The 22,388-nt window shown below is 39.7% G+C and overlaps 1 protein-coding gene across 1 annotated transcript in view; it reads right to left on the bottom strand.

The window, feature by feature from the left end:
• Positions 1-19,537: 19,537 nt before the first annotated feature.
• Positions 19,538-22,388, bottom strand: part of LOC109934510 (polypeptide N-acetylgalactosaminyltransferase 17-like) — a 316,563-nt gene continuing 313,712 nt past the window's right edge. Inside the window, exon 5 of the mRNA XM_048612370.1 lies at positions 19,538-20,713. Within this exon, the coding sequence (XP_048468327.1) occupies positions 20,570-20,713 (144 nt within the window). The 3' untranslated portion in view covers positions 19,538-20,569. The remainder of the gene's footprint in view (positions 20,714-22,388) is intronic.

The following is a 22,388-nucleotide window of genomic DNA, read 5'->3' as shown; positions in this document are numbered from 1 at the left end:
GTCTTCTTATCTTTCTGGTGGTGTACTACAGTGCTGCCCCCTCTGGTGGATCTTTTATACTTCTGGGACAGGTCTTTTGCAGTGAAAGTGGTGTCTGGGACATTGAATGTAACATATGATTACACAAGTACTGCTGTATCAGGCTGTTACTTGACCTGTCTAAGGGACTGTTCTCCTTTGGCACTAGCTCCAGGATGCAGACCTTATAGTGTCAGCAAGACCAGGGGGTTTGCGTTTGTCATTTTCAGTGCCAAGGACTATGCCAAGTGGTCCATCTGGTTTTCTTTCTTTTCTTAATCTTTTCCATGGTTAGATAAAACTGAATGATTTGCTAGCTCATTGCAAATTGAAATTAAGACTTAATCACATTGTAATGGGCATGGATTCACATCTAGGCCAGACCAGATAAAGAGGGCAGATATAGAATGTTAGTGAAACTCTAAGATTTTACAAGATTAGTTTCATGCTCTTATGACTTGCTGTTAACTACAGAGTTTTATGAATTAAATTCAAATTCCAAATTCTGCTGGACAAAATTTGAAGCCATGTGGCTCAACAAGCACCAAGAAGCTGGGAAGATTGTCCTTGCAGTAATTGTGACAGTGAAGCATTATGGGAAGGGTGTCCTCACTGTCAATGTTACAGTGAAGCAGTTTGGGAAGGGTGTCATCACAGTCAGTGTCATGGTGAAGCAGTCTGGGAAGGGTGTCCTTGCAGTAATTGTCACAGTGAGGCATTCTGGGAAGGGTGTCCTCACAGTCTGTGTCACGGTGAAGCATTCTGGGAAGGGTGTCCTTGCAGTAATTGTCACAGTGAGGCATTCTGGGAAGGGTGTCCTCACAGTTGATGTCACAGTGAAGCATTCTGGGAAGGATGTCGTCATGGTTGGTGTCACAGTGAAGCATTCTGGGAAGGATGTCCTCGCAGTCCGTGTCACAGTGAAGCATTCTGGGAAGAGTGTCCTTGCAGTAATTGTCACAGTGTAGCAGCCTGGGAAGGATGTCCTCATGGTTGGTGTCACAGTGAAGCATTCTGGGAAGGGTGTCCTTGCAGTCCGTGTCACAGTGAAGCATTCTGGGAAGAGTGTCCTTGCAGTAATTTCACAGTGAAGCAGTCTGGGAAGGATGGCCTTGCGGTCAATGTTATGGTAAAGTAGTAGGAGAAAGGCAAAATTTAGGTCACAGAGAAATCATTGTCTGATTGGCTGGTTTGGGACCTACATTAGAAACTAGCATTAAATAGCAGTAGATTCAGATTGAGGTGATGTATTATTCTCGCATGATGTTATCCTTGCAAGAAATGGCAAGGAACTGAATATGTACTTTGCATCAGTCTTCATGGTGGAAGACACCAGCAACGTGAAGAGAGTCGGGGGCGGAGGTGAGTGGTGGCCATCACTATGGAGAAGGTGCTGGGCAAGCTGAAGCGTCTGAAGGCGGACTAGATGGACTATATCCCAGGGTTCTGAAGGAGATAGCTGAGGATATTGTGGATGCATTGGTGTAAAGCTTTTAGGAATCACTGGACTTGGGGAGGGTCCCAGAGGACAGGAAAATAGCTAATGTAACACCCCTGTTTAAGAAGGGAGGGTGGTAGAAGGTGAGAAATCATAGGCAGGTTAGCCTGACATTGGTCATTGGTAAGATTTCAGAGGTCATTATTGGAAGTGTTTGGAAGGGCATGGTAAAATAGGACTGAGTCAGCATGATTTCATCAAGGGGAGGTTATGTCTGACAAACTTAGAATTCTTTGAGGAGGTAATGAGCAAGTTAGACGAAAGAGAGCCAGTGGATGTTTTCTATTTGGATTTCCAGAAGACCTTTGATGAAGTGCCACACAGGAGGCTGCGAAATAAGATAAGAGCCCATTATTTTAGGGGCAAGGTACTGGCACAGATAGTAGATTGGCTGACTGGCAGAAAAGACAGAGAGTGGGGATAAAAAGGTCTTTTCCAGGATATCAGCTGGTGACTAGTGAAGTTCCTTGGGATTTAAGTTTTCGAACCACAACTATTCATGTTATACATTAATCAGCTGGACAAAGGAACCAAGGGCATTGTTGCTAAGTTTGCGGATGACACAAGGATAGGTGGAGGGACAAGTAATGTTAAGGAAGCAGGGTGACTACAGAAGGACTTGGGCAGGCTAGGAGAGTAGGCAAAGATGTGGCAGATGGAATACAATGTGGGAAAGTATGAGGTTATGCACTTTGGTCAGAAGAATAGAAGTGTACACTATTTTCTACATTGGGAAAGACTTCGGAAATCTGAAGCAGAAAGGGACTTAGGAGTCCGAGTTCAGAATTTTCTTAACAATAATATATAGGTTCAGCTAGCAGTTTGGATTCATTTTGAGAGGCTAGAACATAAGATCAGGGATGTACTGCTGAGGCTACAGAGGTTCTGGTCAGAAAGTATTTGGAAAATTGTAAACAGTTTTTTGCCCTCTATTTGAGGAAGGATCTACTGGTGTTGGAGAGGGATCCAGAGGAGGTTTACAAGAATGGCTGGTCTCAGCGACGTACAATGTACACTATTATTTCAGTTTAAAAGTATATCTGACTTTGTGTTTTTATGTGGATAGATATTCACTGGTGAATTTTTACTTTAGAGACATTTTCATGTACAAGTAGACAGCTGTTGAAGTAGGTAAGGTTCTGAAGCAAATCTGAACGATTGACATTTCAAATCATCATTGTGATAGGACTTGGCTATTTCCAAAAGTGTTCCACTGCATGAATTAGAACTTGTTCAACTCAACAGAACTACGAGTCACAGTCACTGTTGTTGTATACATGAATCTGATAAGCATTAGAATTACTTTCTGTCTTAAAGTTGCCTATCAAGCAAAAGGGTAGAGATCCCATTACTAATTACTCTGCACTCATGGGAGTCTCAGTTAAGTCATAATCATCTTGCTAGCTTTATTTGTCAGAGCCTGACATTAATGATGAGGTGATCCTGATTGCAGTTTCCGCTTGGCTGCTTTAACTGTAATTGAGATACAACAAATTAATTATGTGTTCCATCACCCATGAAAGAAATTTCTGAGATTTCCTGAAGCAGAAACGTTGGGACAAATTGTGAAACTTGCGGAATTCCAGAGCGTAAATTGAGGCTGTGTTAGTGGCAATGAGCCAAAATCTTGATTCACATCATTACACAGAATCAATTGACTCTGAGTTAATCAACAGCATTAATGACTTTTTCCAAATACAATTCGATACCTTAATTATCCAGGTGAAGTAGAGTAGGGTCCTTGGATGGGTACACAGAAGTTTAGTTTTGATATTCCGTTACAGTGCTGATGGAGAGCTGCACTATTAGGTGTTCCATTATCTGGTTAAGAAGTAAAATGCTTTGTATTGCAAAAGGCACCATATAAATACAGGCACTTTCCTTTTTTTCTTGCAGCATCAATTATTGAATGATATTTGTTAATGATTGAACATGTTTCTTGGTGACATAGCAAGTATTGGCCATATGCAAAATTTCTAGGAGTGTTAAAGCAACCCCATCTTCAGAGAATTGTTTCTTTTTGATGGGATGACATTTTCAGTTATCAGAAACAGACGGTGACATCCAAGAAACAGGGTTTTTGAAATATAATGAAGAGAACTTTCTAAATTGCATTTCTGCTTTCAAAATTCAGTTAGGCAACATCGTAGACAGTGTGTATGATAGCGTAAAATTACAAAGAGATATTGATCGTTTAGGTGAATGGTCAAAACATTGGAAGATGGAGTTGAACGTAGGCAATTGTGAGGTTATCCTAATGTGAACTGAGAAAGGATAGATCTGGGTACTTTCTAAATACGGTGGATGTGCAAAGAAGGTTGGGAGGTTCAGGGTCATAAGTCTCTAAAATGCCATGAGCATGTGCAGAAAATATTCAACAAAGTCTTTATATCTGTAGGATTGGAATACAAGGATGCAGAAGTTATGCTCCAGTTATACAAAACCCTGGTTAGACCCCACTTGGAGTACTGTGAGCAGATCTGGGCACTACACCTTAGGAAGGATATATTGGCAGTGGAGTGAATACAATATAGATTTACAAGAATGATACTGGGACTTCAGGAGTTATGTTATCAGGAGAAATTGTACTAATTAGGTCAGTCGACGTTTTGAGCCTAGACCCTTCATCAGGAGAGTCTAGTCACGAAACATCGACTCTGCTGTTCCTCTGCTGCCTGACCTACTGTGTTCCTCCAGCGCCACATTGTATTGACTCTGACTCCCCCATCTACAGTTCTTGCTATCTCCTAATTAGGTCAGTCTTCTCTAGAATTTAGAAGGTTAAGAGGTGATCTGATCAAAGTCTTCAAGATCAGGAAAAGACAGGGTAGATAAAGCTAAGTTATTCCCACTGTTTGGGGATTTTAGAACTAAGGGGCATAGCTGAAAATTAGGGCCAGACCATTCAGGAGAGATGTCAGAAAGCTCAACGGATGGTAAATATTTGGAAATCAGGGATGTGGGCCAAAGGCAGGTATATGGAGTTAGGCCATGATCTCATTTAAATGGCAGCATGGGCTCGAGAGGCTGATAGTCTACTCCTATGTTCCGAATATTTCTCTTCAATATTGTCTTTGATTTTGTGAACCCTGTTTTTATACTTTCATTCATTTATTTCTGGTCACAATCTCAATTTCTATAATTTATTATGTTTCCTCCCCTTTTAATCTTCCCCAACCTTCTGCTCCTGAATGTGCTGACTAGACCTGACCAGGCTGTGCGTTCTAGGTTTCTCTTCCTAAACATCTTCTCTTGGTCATCTCTTTTAATCCATCCTTCAAATAAATGTTGTGTCACCTGTCTCGATATCTCTTTATGTAACTCCTCTGAAATGCCTTGGGATAGTTTCACAATGTTTAAGGCACTATCTAAATGGAGGTTATTGTTGGTGTATAGTGCCACATGTGGAATTGTCCCAGTGTAGACCTTAGGCTGCAATCATGGTTGGTTTCAGACAATTTGGGCACATTTACTGCTAAATTTCATCTTTCTATTTTCAGCAAGATTAACATTAATTTCTACACCATTGATTCTTCTTCTATCTGTATGATCAGTGTAAGCAGGTCCCAGTTTATACAACATTTAACACAGGTGTAGTCTTAAAATATCGAAGAAAGTGCACGTTGTAGCTGTAATTATAATAAATGCAAAATGCAAATGTTAGGACCTATTTGCCACATGAAACAAAATGACCAAAATTGAGCTATTACCATTTGTTACCAATCCTGAACACATAATTCCCTTTCAAGGCCCTAAGCTGTGGAATTCTCTCCATAAATCTTTCTGCCTCTCCACCTTTCTTTAAAAGTTGGATTACATGTTTTTGAAGTGCCTAGGGATGTTTTACAACATTCAAAGTGCTATGTAAATATAAATTATGAATGTTCTTGTTGTTGTGATTTTTTCGAATAAAAGGTGTAGGTTATTTTTAAGCCACTGTATTTATTAGCTGGCATTTTAGAAGAATAATTAGAATTTCTATATTCTTATCCATTATCCACCTTTCCCTCTTTATTTCAGTCAGTCCTGGAATTTTCTTTCAGTGACAATCTGAAACATTAACTTGTCTTCTCTTTTGAGAGGCTAACACAGTTGCTGTGTGTTTCCAGCCCTAAAACCTTCGTAACTGTCAAGTAATGTATCCTCAGAGTATAGATGTATGAAGAAGAAGACACATATTGTGAGATCTGTCAGGTTGCATCACTCAAGTGCTTTACTTATTGCTGCTGAACTGAATTGTTGATGTGTTATTCTTGTGCTGTCAGTGGAGTTCCTGAACATAAGTGACCTGACCTCTGTATAGCCAAGGACTTTTGTCATCATATTCCCAGAACACAAGCTGTAACAAAAAAAATGCCTGTATATTTGTCAGATTTCTTTTTCTCTGGATCTGAAAAATCAACTGTTCCTGCTCTGATTAATCTTTGATATTCTTCTGCAAATTGTCCTTTCTAACTTAGTACTAAATTGGCCAATTTCAATTTAAAAAAAGGTTTCACTATATTCATTCCCAACTCTTGTCCAGGATGATGTAACCCTTCGCTTTATATCCTCGTAAACATCATTGCATTTAATTACTGTCACTGATGCAACCATTGCTTAAATCACAGTTAGCTACCTTGTTGTTTATCAGGATCTAAATAGTCAAGATAACCTCTTGCTTGCCGTATGATGAAAGCAGACTTTAAAGTTCTATATTTATCCCTATTCTCTGCTTCCTGTCTTTTAACCTATCCTCTGTCCATGTTCATTTATCACCCCCAACTTCATGTCTTATTTTGTGTGTGGCATCTCATTAACTACTTTTGGAAACTAAACTATATTATACCTATTGGCTCCACCTTATCCACTTAAACTGATTGTGTCCTTAGAACTTTAATAAGTTTGTCAGATAGAATTTCGCTTTAGTAAAACCATGTTGACTTGTTCTAATCATATTTCACTTTTCTAAATGCATTGCTAAGACTTACTTAGCATTTACCTGATGATTCTTGTCAATCTAACTGTCTTGTTAGAAACCAAGGCTGTAGGCCATAAATCTTGGGACAAGTATGGATTTTAGTCCAATTTAGTCCCATTTTCTTGACTGAAATTAATTACTTTAAGTCCCTCTTTCTTAAAAGTTACCTTTTATTTCTTGTTTATTTTTTGCAAAGTCAGACATAAAGTATTTATTCATGTTTCTGCCATTTTGTCATTCCATAAGATAATTTCTCCTGTTTCTGCTTTGAAATTTCTAATGTTTTTCTTTAAGTTCTCTCTTCATTTTACACATTTGTAAAAGCCCAAACAGTCTGCTTTTATATCCCTGGCCCATTTACTCTTATTCTATTTCTAAAACTTTTACCTCAAATTTTAGTGGCCCTTTGTTGTTTCATAAAATACTCTCAATCCTCAGATGAACTGTTATTCTTTGTAACATGATAAGCCCCTTCTAATACTATCCTTAGCTTCCCTAGTAAGCCATGGATAGATTTTTCTGGCTGAAGTTTGTTTTTCAATGGAATATGTTTTTATTGAATATTTTGAACAATTTCTTGATACGCTTCCCACTGTTTAGTTACCACCATAATTTTTAGTCTATTTATTCAAACAACCTTCATCACACTCCCTTCACACCTATGTAATGAATGTTGTTTAAATTTAACATTGTTTTTTGTATTTGGAGTTTTCTGTTTTCAAATTTAATGTGGTATTCAGTTGTGTTATGATCACTAATCCCCAATGGATCTTTTACTCTAACATTTCCAATTGACCCTGCTTCATTGGGGAACACAAGATCTACAGTGAATAGTTAGTTACTAGAATGTAGTAATTTGGACATGAAAAATATCAGTTGTGATCTTGCACCATGGTTCAGAAGGAATTTTGAATGAAAGTAGAGGTTCTCTTGATAGTTGATGTTGATGAAGTTGATATATTTCGCATGACTTAATCAATTAATCAACATACTTATTGATACCAGGCCAATGGATAGATTCATATGCCAGTGTCTTGTTTCATTCTGAACCCATGTGATTTATATGGTAGAGCTTGTGGAATAATCACTCGTTTGTCTTTGAAACTTACATCCTTGAAAGTTCACAGAAATCAGAAGTGTTGTGAAGTAAAAAGAGGTTATTCAGTCCATCATGCCTGCTTCAGAATATGCTTGTTTAGGGATATATTCAGGCCACATGCCGATAGTGATCTTCTTGAGCTATAGTAGCTGGACAAAGTCAGATATAGCTTGCTGAACCTGCTCTGCTTGGCTATGACCAAAATGAATGTGATCAATGTGGAGACTATCCTGTAACTCAGATTTGATTATATCCTCTTAGAGGTCTAGAGGAATATCTTTGTCCACAGCAAGTTGGCTCAGAACATTGGTTTGATCATTTGTGAGCCTGGTTTGTATTGTACTTTGAAATTGGATCTTCACAGGTAAGCATTATAGTCACAGAGGAACAGTTATGAGAAGTTTTCGCCAGATTGTTTCCAACAGTTTACAGTTGGTATAAACAATGAAATACTTACAGAATAGATACATACTGAACAATTATATTCTGAAAACTAACATGAAGTTGTCCCTATGTTGGAGTAGTTTGGTTGAGCTGTCATATGGACTCCAGAACCAAATGAAATAGGCTTGTCTTCCTATAATAGACATGATCCGAGATCTTTCTGGGATGTACCTACTTCCAATGTGGTAATCTTGGAGGATCACAATATTGAAGTAAACACTTACTGGAATATAAAGCATTCTTGAGAGATCGAAAATAATGCTGTTGATCTTCCTACCCTATGAGACATCATTATGGACAAGGTCTTGAAGAGAAGAGACTCCTGTTAGAGAATTTGGAATTTCTGAGGATAAAAGTTGAAGAAACTGAGACTCCTTTTTAAGTCACATTTGTCTGGAGGTATACATATCCTTTGTACATCTTCCATTTTTGGTAGGATCACATCTAATACCATTTTAAGTGTCGATTGATCCAAAGGAGTTGATTTGGCTCATATTGATTTGTCATTCTTTGCTGTTGGAAACAAAACCATATTTCCTTGTTGCTTCAAGAGCTGGTGGATGTTTGTGTCATGTTCATGTTTTGTTTTCCCATGAAAGGTGAGGTCATTTGTGATCCAGTTTCTCATGGTTTTCAACAGTGATCAATCCAGGGGGTGGACATGTTGCTGTACTGCCCCATACTATGCCAATCTCACCTTGCACTAGGTGTCACATATGCAACAACCACCACAGCACCATAATATATAGGAGCAGAATGAGGCCATTCAGCCCATCAAGTCTGCTCACCATTCAATCATGGTTGCTATATTTCTAAAACCCATTCTCCTGCCTTCTTAATGTAGCCTTACGAATCAAGAACCTATCTATTCTTTTCTTGAATACACTCAATGAATTGGACTGCACAGCCTTCTCTTATAATGAGTTCCACACATTCACCACCCTCTGGCTGAAGAAATTCCTCCTCACCTCAGTTCTAAAGTGTCAAAACATCACTCTGAGTCTGAGTCTTTGGGTCCTAGTCGCTCCTATTATTGGAAACGTTTTCTCCACATCCACTCTGTCCAGGTCTCTCAGTATACTGTACATTTCGATGAGATCCCTCCTCACCCTTCCAAACTCCAGTAAGTACAGATCCAGGGTCCTCAACCACTCCTCATGTGACAAGCCCTTTATCCCAGGATCATTCTGGTAAACCTCCTCTGGACCCCCTCCAATACTAGCACATCATTCCTTAAATATGGAGCTCAAAACAGCTCACAATATTCCAAATGCAGTCTGACCAGACCCTTATACGGTCTCAGCTGTACATCTCTGCTCTTATATTCTCACACTCCAGAAATGAACACTAGCATTACATTTGCATTCGTAACCACTAATTGAACCTGCATGATAATCTTAAGATAATCCTGAACTAGCACTCCTAAGTCCATTTCTGCTTCAGATTTCTGATGCCTTTCACCATTTTTAAAATAGTCTACATCACTATTCTTCCTATCAAAGTGCACCCTTTCCCACATTATACTCCATCTGCTTCTTCTGTGTCCACTTTTCTAGCCTGCACAAGTCCTTCCACAACTTTCGTACTTCCTGAACACTACCTGTCCGTCCACCTATATTTTTCTCTTCTATTCATTTTTGTGGGATGTGGGTGTCTCTGGCTGGCCAGCATTTCTTACCCGTCCCTCGTTGCCCGTTAGAAGGTGGTGGTGAGCTGCCTTCTTTAACCGCTGTAATCTTCCTGCTGTGGGTTGACCCACAATGCTATTAGGGAGTGAATTCCAGGATTTTGACACAGTGACAGTGAAGGACCGGCGATATATTTCCAAGTCAGGATGATGAGTGATTTGGAGGGGAACTTGGAGGTGGTGGTGTTCCCATATATCTGATGCCCTTGTCCTTCTAGATGGAAGTGGTCATGGGTTTGGAAGGTACTGTCTGACAATCTTTGGTGAATTTCTGCAGTGCATCTTGTAGATAGTACACATTGCTGCTACTGAGCGTCAGTGGTGGAGGGAGTGGATGCTTGTGGATGTAGTGCCAATCAAGTGGGCTGCTTTGTCCTGGATGGTGTCAAGCTTCTTGAGTGTTGTTGGGGCTACACTCATGCAGGCAAGTGGGGAGTATTCCATCACACTCCTGACTTGTGCCTTGTAGATGGCGGACAGGCTTTGAGGAGTCAGGAGGTGAATTACTCGCCCCAGTATTCCTAACTTCTGACCTGTTCTTGTAGCCACTGTGTTAATGTGCTAAGTCTAGTTGCATTTCTGGTCAATGGTAATCCCCAGGATGTTGATAGTGGGGGATTTAGTGATGGTAACATTATTGAATGTCAAGGGACGGTGGTTAGATTGCCTCACATTGGTGATGGTCATAGCCTGGCATTTGTGTGGCGCGAATGTCACTTGCAACTTGTCAGCCCCAAGCCTGAGTATTGTCCAGATCTTGTTGCACGTGAACATGGACTGCTTCAGTATCTGAGGAGTCATGAATGGTGCTGAACATTGTGCAATCATCGGCGAACATTCGTTTGCAGATGATACATTTGTATTGTCATTCAGATCATTAATGCAGAACTGTAAAACAGTGCATGTGGTTCATCCGAATAGCCATATCTCAAAGTTTAAGGGAAGTAGTCCTCAATCAAGTCAAGGGAGACACCCTGCAGGCAGGGGTCCCATTCCAGTAAAGGCATTGTACATGATCAATCCAGTGGCTTGGGTGTGGTCTGTCAGCCACTTGAAGCAGTTACAGTCAGGATTGTCTCCTTGTCGGGGGTGAAGAGCTATTCCAACACCCATCTTCACTCTTTCGGCCCAACTGCAGCCACTTTCTACTGGCCCCAGAACTGTTAAGCACCTGGGAGAGGAGGGATGCTCCTTATTCACCCAGCATCTTGGCTGGCTACAACAAGTTTAATTTAAAAGGGTCCCTTCCCTTGGTGGATACCTGTTTCCCAGACTCTAATCACTCTATGCTTTAAAATGAATCAAATTAGCCAGGCTTTCTTGAATTAACAAAATAAGAGTGGGTTTATTATTTGCTACACATGAGAAGAAATACAATGCCATGTACACCCACACAGAATAGAAATAATTTATGTGGCAAAAAATATGAAAGTAAGAAAAAGGGTTGTACAGATCAGTCTCTGAATTATTTGTGAAGAGCTGATGAAAGAATATTGTGGCCATTATTGGGTTGCACCGGTAATGGTGACACTCACAGTTAGAGTCATAGAATTGTACAGCACAGAAACAGACCCTTCGGTCTCACACGCCCATGCTGACCAAATATCCTAAATTAATCTACCAGCATTTGGCCCATATCACTCTAAAACCCTTCCTGTTTATGTAACCATCAAGATGTCTTTTAAATGTTGTAATTGTACCAGCCTCGACTACTTCCTCTGGCAGTTCATTCCACACATGCACTATTCACCTATCCATGCCCCTCATGATTTTATAAATGTTTATAAGGTCACCCCTCCACCTCTGATGCTTCAGGGAAAATAGCCCCAGCCTATTCAGCCTCTCCCTATAGCTGAGATCATCCAACCCCAGCAACAACCGTGTAAATCTTTTCTGTACCCTTTCAAGTTTAACAACGTCCTTCCTATAGCATGGAGACCAGAATTGAAGGCAGTATCCCAAAAGTAGCCTAACCAGTGTCCTGTACAGCTGCAACATGACACCGCAACTCCTATACTCCATGCACTGACCAATAAAGGCAAGCGTACCAAACATCTTCTTCACTGCCCTTTCTACCTGAGACTCCATTTTCAAGGAACTATGAACCTGCACCCCAAGGTTTCTTTCTCAGCAACACTCCTCAGAACTGTACCATTAAGTGTATAAGTCCTGTCCTGATTTGCCTTACCAAAATGCACTACCTCACATTTATCTAAATTCAACTCCATCTACCACTCCTTGGCCCATTTGCCCATCTGATCAAGGTCCCGTTGTACTCTGAGATAACCTTCTTCACTGCCCTCTACATCACCTATTTTAGTCAGCTTGAAGAGTTGGTTTTGTGATTCTTGGTTTTGAAAATTGATTGAGATTTTATAGTTCTGATTGCATTCAACTGTGATTGAATTCCTGCATTTAGCTAACAGAGATTCCTTTGTTATCCTGTTTCTTTTTTGTCTGACTGCTAGCTTGCTGATTTCTAGCACTTAGAGTAGGAAATATTCTTAGTTTTTATCACAGGTGTGATTAGTTCTTTAACTGTAATCTTCACAGCACACTGTGCTCTCACACGAGAATAATCAATCCCACTAGCACTCTCCAGTGGAGTTGAGACTTGTTTTTTGAGTCCCTGCCTTTTGATATTCTTCAAGGGGAGAATACAAAGTTTGGGACATGATCATAATCTGCAGAAGGTGGCTAACTGCTGAGAAGGGGTCATCAGTCACTCATTATCATTGCTTTGACAATACATCACAGCTTGGACTATTTTGACTCGTATTTTCCCCCCTTTGGAGGGCTGTTGTTTGAAGTACCCTTTGCATCCATAAGTGTGACATACTATGGGCCTCGCTCTCTTTCTGGATAGTCAGCTAATTTAAACCCTTAGCCATTTTTGACTGTATCAGCTCTCTGTAAAATAACACATTTTGGAATTACAAATGACAAATCTCTGAAGTATTTTGGGTTCATTGCAAAACAGATAAGCGATGAACTTTTCACAGCTGTCATTGTTATTATTACCATTTAACCAGCTCTTAGTAGCCACTTACAGCCACAATGACATTCTTTCTTTAAGGTGAAGCACCACTGACGGTATGATACGGTCTGAATGCTTCCCTATATGTTAGCCCATGTAACACATACCATGACAACTGGGTTTTTGATGACACAGATGTGTTGAAGTTTATTAACAACATTAGTTCTACACACTGATATGATATCTCAGATTTATGTATGGTCGAGGTTTTATGGTTGTTTATGTTACTGTTACATTATATACATAGCTGGCTGGTTGACTAAGTGACCAACTGTTTAATTAACTGACTGAGAGCAAAGTGAAGTTTTTTTTGCAATATTTCAAATAATCAGATTTATGTCTTAATTTCACCTGTTTCTGGTTTTAATGGAGACTGACACCAATTCTCTCCTTCAAGTTGATCAGCTTTTGCCCCTTTCCCTCTCTGATCAGAGCCCAAGCTAATACCTTGGTCTCCTCAATGACCTTCCATCCGCAATCTCATTCCTGAGCCTACATCCATTAACCCACTCCTGAATGTATACACACAATCTCCATCAGGCTTTTCTGGTCACCCTTCATAATCTCTCCGACATCTCCAAATCCTGACTACCAATAATGCAGGCCATCCTACATTGAATCCAGCCAATTGCTCAATTTGATCAGCTATTTGCCAGGAAATGGAGAACCATGTTTATAATGAGGTCCTGCCAAAGTAGGGCAGCATTTCAGAGCTTTCCTGTTGCTGTGATTCTGCCCACCCATCACCTCCCTTTCACTCTCATCCTGTAAATTTTGGAGCCAACAATATCATGCCATTTTTGGAGCTGGAGGGTCTGTTTTTGTAGCAGGGTGTCTCAGATACTGGCGGTGCTAGCTGGAGTGTAATGTACTCCCACTGCAGTGAGGGATACAGTCTGATATTTCAGATCGAGTGCAGGCAGCTGCCTCTCTCTTCCTTCAGATCCCAGGATTTAAAGTGGCTCTAGAGCTCCATCTGCTGGCATCTTGATCGGTGAGTTACTGCTGCCTGGTAAAGGCATAGTGCTTCTTTAAACTGCTTGTTGCAAATCTTGTTAGCACAATTGGTGTAAAGTAACTTTTTTGTCAAGGTTATCCATTATTCTTCATAAGGAGAGAAAACCAATTCCGTTGCAAATTTCCTTTCTGGTTCTGAACGGTTCAGTATACAATATTGCAGATCCTGTAATATTAATTTAAAAATCAATGGCTTTATCAGAATGAATCATTATTAGCAGGCTTAACCCTGGTCTGGACCACCACCATCAACACTCCTAGCCTCACCCACACACTCATCCTCACTCCCCTACTCTGCACCATCCCAACAAGAGAAGACTTACACTCTTAGCAGGTTTGTTTTACTTTATATCATTGGACATACTTATGTTAAATCCTAGTAAGGCAGAGAAAGTGGGAAGTGATTAAAAGCCCCAGCATTCACTTCACCCCCTCTATTCTGAGTGGCAGTCATTAGGTGTACCCTGGACAAATCTGCCAGAAATCACTCACTCAGTTAGGATCAAGTGTCTGGGTCCTTGGTATTTTTCTGGCACGTTTGGGCACCAATATTCAAAATGAGGCAAAACTGAGAAAAAATATCAATCAACAGTATGCCTTTTGTGTCACTTAATGTGTCAAAAAGGATTTTATTTCAAGGCTTCAACCTTTTGCAAAAGTCTGGGATTAATTAGGGTAGATATTTTCCCTGTTGTGTTGCTATGAGCTGAATGTGAACTATGCTGTCTGAGCGTGTATAACTCATGTCCAATTTATACATCACCTCCATTCAGCTGGCTATACTGGTGTAACATTTTACTTTACCTACCAGTGTAACATTTTACTTTACCTACCAGTGTGTGTTTAGCCGCAGGAATGAATTACAAGTGCTGTCTAAGAAGCCTCGACAATTTACTGCACTACATCCGATCAAGATTTGTCTTGGATGGTGCCAAGCTTCTTGCAGCTGTACCCATTCAGACAAGCGCAGAGTATTCCAACATTCTCCTGACCTGTGCCTTGTTGAGCTTGGAAAGATCCTGAGGAGTCTCAGGGTGAGCCACGCTTGTGGGCAGAATTTAATTAAGCTCCTGACAGCCCCAGGATGCTGTTGGTGAGTACTTCAGTGATGACAATGCTGTTGAGTGTCAAGAGGAAGTGATTGATTTTTCTACTATAATAAAGGGTCATTGCCTGGCATTTGATGGAAATGCTACGTTTTAATTAAGCCTAGATGTTGGCCAGTCATGTTGCATAGAGCTACAGGCCATTTCATTATCTGAGGAATTTTATATGAAGCGGAACGTTGCGCAGTCATCAGCAAATAGTTCCACCGCTGATGTTATGTTGGAGGGAAGGTCATTAATGAAGAAAGTGTACATAGTTGGCCTCAAACACTGCCCTGAGAACTCCTGCACTTGTTCTATGATTGTTGGCAACTAATCATGTCCAAAGAGAAGTGGAGAAAATGCATATTAACTCCAGTGGTTAAGCTTATTTAACTTTCTTTTATAAGTTCAGTGTGTACCAGCTCATGTTTGCACTGTTACCCTTTGCTGCCTTGCTCTGTAAGCCCTGAAACATTCCTTTACCTAAAATCCAAAACAGTTTCAACTAATTTCTGATGAAACATTAACTATTTCTCTCTCCACAGATGGGATTAGATCTGCTGAAGTATTTTTAGAATTACAGTTTAATTTCAGGTTTTCAGCATTTCATTTTGTGCGACTAATTGCTTCTCTCTCTTTTGCCTTATTAAGGACAATTTATTATTGTAGATTTTATGTTTGATTAGATCACTCTGGTAAGTAAAATGAATGGACATAATAGTCTCAGAAATAGTAGGAACTGCAGATGCTGGAGAATCTGAGATAACAAGGTGTAGAGCTGGATGAACACAGCAGGCCAAGCAGCATCAGAGGAGCAGGAAGGCTGATGTTTCAGGCCTAGACCCTTCTTCAGAAAATCTTCATGACATAATAGTCTCTTTTTTTCTGCCCTTATCGCACTTGTAGGTGGTGTACTGAGCAAATAACTGATTCTAATTGGTCTCTAAGCGTTCTCTCTATTTTCAGGACCAGATCGTTTGTCCTCAGAGTCTATGTGCTGAGTGCAGAACTGGGTGCATATCCAAGAGGGAGAACTTTGTTGTGGCTTAAACATTATTTGCTTCCAAAGTTTTGTTAGCCAAGGTGTTAATGCTTGGTAGTTGAAGAGCATGCCAGGAAGTGATAGACAGTACAATCCAGTAGGTGTGATTACAGTTCTAGAAATGGGTTCAATGAGTCCATCATGACTGTTAACGATATGGTTCTGAGCTCATATACTGTTTCAGCTGTTGATGATCTACGCACGCATTCTTTCTGGTTAGCAAAAATAGAAAGGTAGATTATTATTTAAATGCCTATAAATGAGAGAGGGGAATGTTCAACAAGACAGTGGTGTCATTGTGCACCAGTCGCTGAAAGTAAGCACTTAGGTGCGGCAGGCAGTAAAGAAGGCAAAATGTATGTCGGCCTTTATAGTGATAGGATTTGACAGGAACAAGGATGTCTTGCTGCAATTATATAGAGCATTGGTGAGACCACACCTAGAATACTTTGCACTTTTGGTCTCCTTATCTGAGGAAGGATATTCTTGCTGTAGAGGGAGTGCAGCGAAGGCTTACCAGACTGATTCCTGGGTTTGTGCAACTGATGTATGTAGAAAGATTGAGTCGGCTAGGATTGTATTGACTGGGGTTTAGAAGAATGAGGGGTGGTCTCATAGAGGCCTATAAAATTCTAACAGGACTAGACAGATTTGATGTAAGAAGGATGTTCTCAATGGTAGGGGAGTCCAAAACCAAGGGTCATAGATTAAGATTAAAGCGGAAATGTTTTGCAATCTGAGATGAGGAGAAATTTCTTCACCAAGAGAATGGTGAACCTGTGGAATTCATTACCACAGAAAGTTGTTGAGGCCAAACGTTATGTATATTCAAGAAGGAGGTAGATATAACTCTTGTGGCTAAAGGGACATGGGGTGAGGGCAGGTTTAGGTATCAGCCACGATCCTATTGAATGGTGGAGCAGGCTTGAGGGGTTGAATGGCCTACGCCTGCCCCTATCTTTTATGTTTCTATGTTTTATGGTCCTTTCGCCTGTCTGTGGGTGTCCATTGCAATTTACCTTTCATGTTCTGGTTCTTCTATTATCCAGTTAACCTTCCATGAGTAACACCCACAAGCTATATGTTTGTGTTTTCACAGTATCTACATTGAGCACCTTCCTACATGGGGATGGGGAGACTCTTGGCTTCAACGTCACACAAAAGATACTTAACATCTATTTGTGAAAGAAAGGATATCTCATAAAAAGAGACTGATATCCACAAAATGAGGAAGGACAGCAACATCTGACTCCATTCAATGAATAGACCTTCCAAATTTAGAAAGGCAAAAGGACATGGCTTATTTTTTTTAATACATCCTTCCTTTATATTCCCACATATTCAATTATATAACCTCTGACACATAACCTGGTACACATCAAAAGTTCAATGCTAGTGATTTGAAGAAAGCTGTTTATAATCATATAATTCTTTTCCTCTGTCTATGCCTGCAGGTATGGTAGAGGAAGCTGGGTTGTTTGGGGAGATGGTTGCGTTAACGTCACTGGACTAGCAATTCAGAATCCCAGGCCAATGTTTTGTGGGGTCAAGGTTTCGAATCCTACTGTAGCAGATGGTGAAATTTAAATTCAACAAAAATATAGAACAGACAGCCAGCCTTATGGTGACCTTGTAACCATTATTGACTGTTGTGGAAACCTGTCTGCTTCACTAATAGCCTTTAGGGAAGGAAATCCGCCATCCTAACTTGGTCTGACCTACATGTGACTCTAAACCAACAACACTGTGGTTGATTTTTAATTGACCTCTGCGCAATTAGGGATGAGCAATAAATACTGACATAGCAGGTTCTGCCCAAATCTCATAAGGGAATTTGAGAAAAAAAAGTCTCATTCTCAACTAAAACATCTTAATGTGCATCCAGCCACCCAACCTGATACATCCAGTATAGACATAGATCCAACCAACCCTTGAGCTCTTAACAGTCAGGTTGAGGTCAGCACACTGCATTACCCACAGTGTCCAAATATGCAGGATCAATTGAAGATAATCCAGGAGGATTAGGAAGCATCTGGCTGGAAGGTGAGGTTGCATTAAACATTGGTACGTTGCGTTGCATTTTGTCTGACAGCAGATATGCAAAAAACTTTTCAAGGGATGTGCTCATGGTATCATCAACACATCATGACATGTGACCTAATGGTAAAAACTCTCTCAGTCTCCATCTTACTAACCTTTGGTCTCTTAGAGCATGACATGCTGAGGAAAGCTTAAAAAAGTACATCCAAATTGCTTAACTGAAGCAAAACCATGCAAGCCTCTGTGATTGCAACATACATATATTTGCACCAAGAACTATAATAAAAGTTCACTGAATTCTTCAGTACTACAGCTAAGTTTTTGGGAGATAACATAAGTATCACAGCCAGAAAGTGGCAAATTGTCAGTATATTATCATGCTATATCTATTTGCAGAATGTTGATTTTCCAGTATGAACAATTTTGGGAGTCATCGTAACATTAATTGTTGCAGAAATTTGCAACACATGGGGCAGGATTTTGATCAAGCAACAGACGTCTGAGGATTCAAAATTTCCTGACACTTGCCAACATTCTGGTTCACCTATCACACCCTTGACACCTAGCTGTTCTTCGCACGATCAGGTCAGGTGTGAAATGACTACCTGCCTACAAGTAGCGACCAGCCAAGAGGATCTATGAAGCTATCTATAAAGGCCCCTTTCAGCACTGATAGGAACTTGCCAGTTGGCCAGCAGGTCTCCTGTAGTGACTGATACTCAAATGGTGAAATGTGGTTGTCACTCAGCAGCAAGCCCCAAGTCAATACTTTGTAAAGATTTAAGTAGCCCCTCCCTTTAATGACGCCACTGGAATCCAGAGGATTCAATAATTTGATTCCAAGTTCCACCTTGGGACTTTGAATGCAGTTTGGAAGAAAATCTAAGAAGCTCATATTGGTAAAAATGACATTGCAGCAATTGAATTGCCATAAAAAATATCCAATGGTTTATTTAGGGAAAGAAATCTGTCATCTTTAGCTACGCTGGCCTACATACTATCCTAGACTTGCAGCAGTATGGGTTATCAGTAATTATTCTCAGAAGAATTGCTAAGTGATCTTTAAAGCCGAGTGATGACAAAATTGAAGACAAAATCTAGTAAAACATTATTTGCTTTATAAGACTTGGAAGATAATGTTTGATTATTGTCGGTTGCTTTTTGTAGATTTTGTTGTGGTTCTTGATATAATACTGCATATTTGTACGAATTATAACACATATGTAACAAATTTTTTTTTCACTTCTGCATATTCAAAATTTAACTTAAATTAAAATGGTAGTATCAGACATTGATTCCAACCTTGACCAACTGGAAGCGAGTTTATGTGATATAAATAAGCTTGAAACCATAAGCAAGAGCCTTTCAGAACGCTTCACCATGCTCTGGAAACCAATGGATAAGGAGAGTGGTGTGGAGGAAAACCATCCCAGTTTACATTTTCCCACACAATACCTTGGTGTCAGCGATGCTGTGTGCAGTCCACGTCAACACATTTGTAGTGGTATCTTGCAAACCCTTGTTCGACTTTTGAGTTAATCCTTTCCAACAGTTTAGTATCTTTTGGTGGCTCTGCCACATCTTTATTTCACTTTTACAACAACACACACAGACAGCAAATGCAATATTGATACAAGGAAATTCCTGACAATGTATTTCAAAAGTTGTACCAAGTCCTAGTTTGTTCCGACAAAATCAATCTTATTGTATGTCATATTTCTGTCCCCTTTGATCTGTGCCATACAGGATCCTGTTTGGTTGAATTCTGTTGTATTGTTCCATTCTTAGCCTTTTACCCCTTTGCAAAATTATTCCACGAATAAGAGGATCCATTGTATCCAATGACGATATTTGGCAAGTTTTCAATATTTGTTCTTTTTGCTTTAAATCTGTATGTGTTTACCAAGGTGCAAAACCGAGGTACTGTGAAACAGTGAGAACTGTGACAGTATGTTTACCACAGTGAGGAACAGTGCAGAACTCTCTAGCTCAGCACTTACGCAGCAAAGTGCTGGAACCCCAACTGCAGATCATTCTGCAATGCATCAGTGCAATAGTTCCATTCCATTTTAATACTCTTCATGGCATTTCTAGTTGATGTATATAATACCAGTACTTGATGACAAGCTCATTTCAAATGTGAAGGCAGTTTAGCACTTGTGGATTCATGCACACTGGGATAATTGCCCAAACTAAGATCACACAATCTTCAAAGGCTAAGTATCAACATGAAATCTAAAATGAAACATATTGACACATAATTGTTGAAAAATAATAACCGCGCTTATTTCATTTAGCCTCATATATCAATGGTTAGCTTTGACCAAGGTACTTTACAGTGTATACTATACAAATTTTAAACACAGATAATATTTTAATTTATTGTACAGATATTTTCCAACAGACTTCTTTTCATTTGATAACATTAGAACATTCAATAAAATGATTTTCATATTTCTAAATCTCAAAATAAAAATAAAAATAAAATTAAATCCTGGCCTGAAGACATAGTCCAGTTTGGATTTGTATCAATCACCTGAATGGTGTTGGAGACTTGAGACTTGTCAAAATCCATAACAACAGCGTTCTAAAGTTTCTAGTCTATTGCAGTACAAAGAATTCCAGCTTCCTGTCCATGACTAGATTGCTTGCTTTAAGACATTTTTAATTGTCCATTTTTGTCCTGAGCATTGCTGTAAAACCAGCTCCATTCCAAAATCGGTTTTTTTGCTATTCTCCACCTCTAAACAACGGCCAGTTTCCAGATTAAGGATTGATCCATTCTGAAGAGACACAAGACAAACTTATTGAATGTTGAAAATTGAAATAAACTGCTTTTTATTCATGACTTTTACTCAACTGATCCCAATCTCAAAAGCGGATGTCACCCTCATTGAAAAGGTTTGAAATTATTAATTTGTCACCAAGTCTGTCCTTTTGGTTGTTTGAGATTCTAAATAAGTTTGTATTTTGAGATTGATTCCCTTATATCGTAGATTTTAGGGAGTGAAATTCATGCTGCTGAAGATCTCTGCAGCTATCAGACGGAATGGGTCTTTGTCCCAGGTACAACCCTGTCAACGGCCACAGAAATTCTGATGCTGCAACAATGAAGTATCTAGGAACAGTCAAGCAGTGACAATGACTTCTCTACATCGGTGAAATTAAATCCAGACTGCACAACCCTTTTGCATAGCACCTCGATTTGGTTCACAAACATAAGGCCAAGCTTCTAATCACCTGTGGTTTTAATTCTCCAGCACACGCCCAATTAACAATGCACTTAGAAAATCGACGTATGATCAGATAGAGTCAAAATCATTTTATAAAAGGGAAATCATTTTTTCAAATTTATTAGAGGTTTTGAGGATGTAATTAGCAGGTTAAAGGGAAATGAGTAAATAATCTACCTGGATTTGCACAACACATTCAACGTTCAACACATTCAAACATCCCCAAAATGTAAGGTTGGTTAATGGACCATCACCAGAGTAAAGGCACAAATGCTGGCAAATGGGACAAGATTAATTAAGATATCTGTTTGGCATGGATGAGTTGGACCAAAGGTTCTGTTTCTGTGCTGTATAACTCTGATTCTATGACTAAAAATGAGCATTTCAACTTGGCAGGCTGTGATTAGTGGACAAGGATCAGTATGAAGACCTCAGCTACTTACAAATTATATTAATGACTTTGACAAAGAGTCAGGTAGAAATGTATTTATATTTGCTTATTCAAGGGAGCGTTGGATAATTATTTGGATAAAAATATTGTACAAGGTATGGGCAAAATGTCGGAGATTGGCACTAGGGTAATGATGCTCATTTAACAAACCAGCAGAGGCATGATGGGCTGACTGGCCTCCTGTGCTATAACTTCTGTGATTCTGTAATGATGTAACACAAGATGGAAATTTTAGCTGAGAGCAGGATAAAGAGGGTCTGGATAAAAGGTATAGGCAGGCTAAGTGAGCAGGCAAAACGGAGACAGTTGGATTATAATATTTGGATATATGAAGTTTTTCTCTTTTGTATTATAATTGGATTATTTTGTATTATTTTGTTTTAAGTTTGGAACTAATAAAATGTTGAAGCTCAGAGAGAATTAGCTTGTAATAAGAATACAAAAATTTAGCATGCAGCTAGTGGGAAGGCAATGGCCCAGGGGTATTATTGCTGGGCTGTTAATCCAGGTAATATTCTGGGGACCTGGGCTCGAATCCTGCCATGGCAGATGGTGGAATTTGAATTCAATAAATATCTGGAATTAAGAGTCTAATGTTGACTGTGAATCCATTGTTGATTGTCAGGAACCCTTCTGGTTCAACTAATGTCCTTTAGGGAAGGAAACTGCTATCCTTACCTGGTCTGGCCTACATGTGACTCCAGACCCACAGCAATGTGGTTGACTCTTAATTGCCCTTTGGGCAATTAGGGATGGACAATAAATGCTGTCTAG

The sequence above is a fragment of the Rhincodon typus genome, chromosome 26 (genome assembly GCF_021869965.1).
Source record: "Rhincodon typus isolate 14 chromosome 26, sRhiTyp1.1, whole genome shotgun sequence".
Lineage (NCBI taxonomy): Eukaryota > Metazoa > Chordata > Chondrichthyes > Orectolobiformes > Rhincodontidae > Rhincodon > Rhincodon typus.
This window is presented reverse-complemented; position numbering and strand designations above follow the sequence as displayed.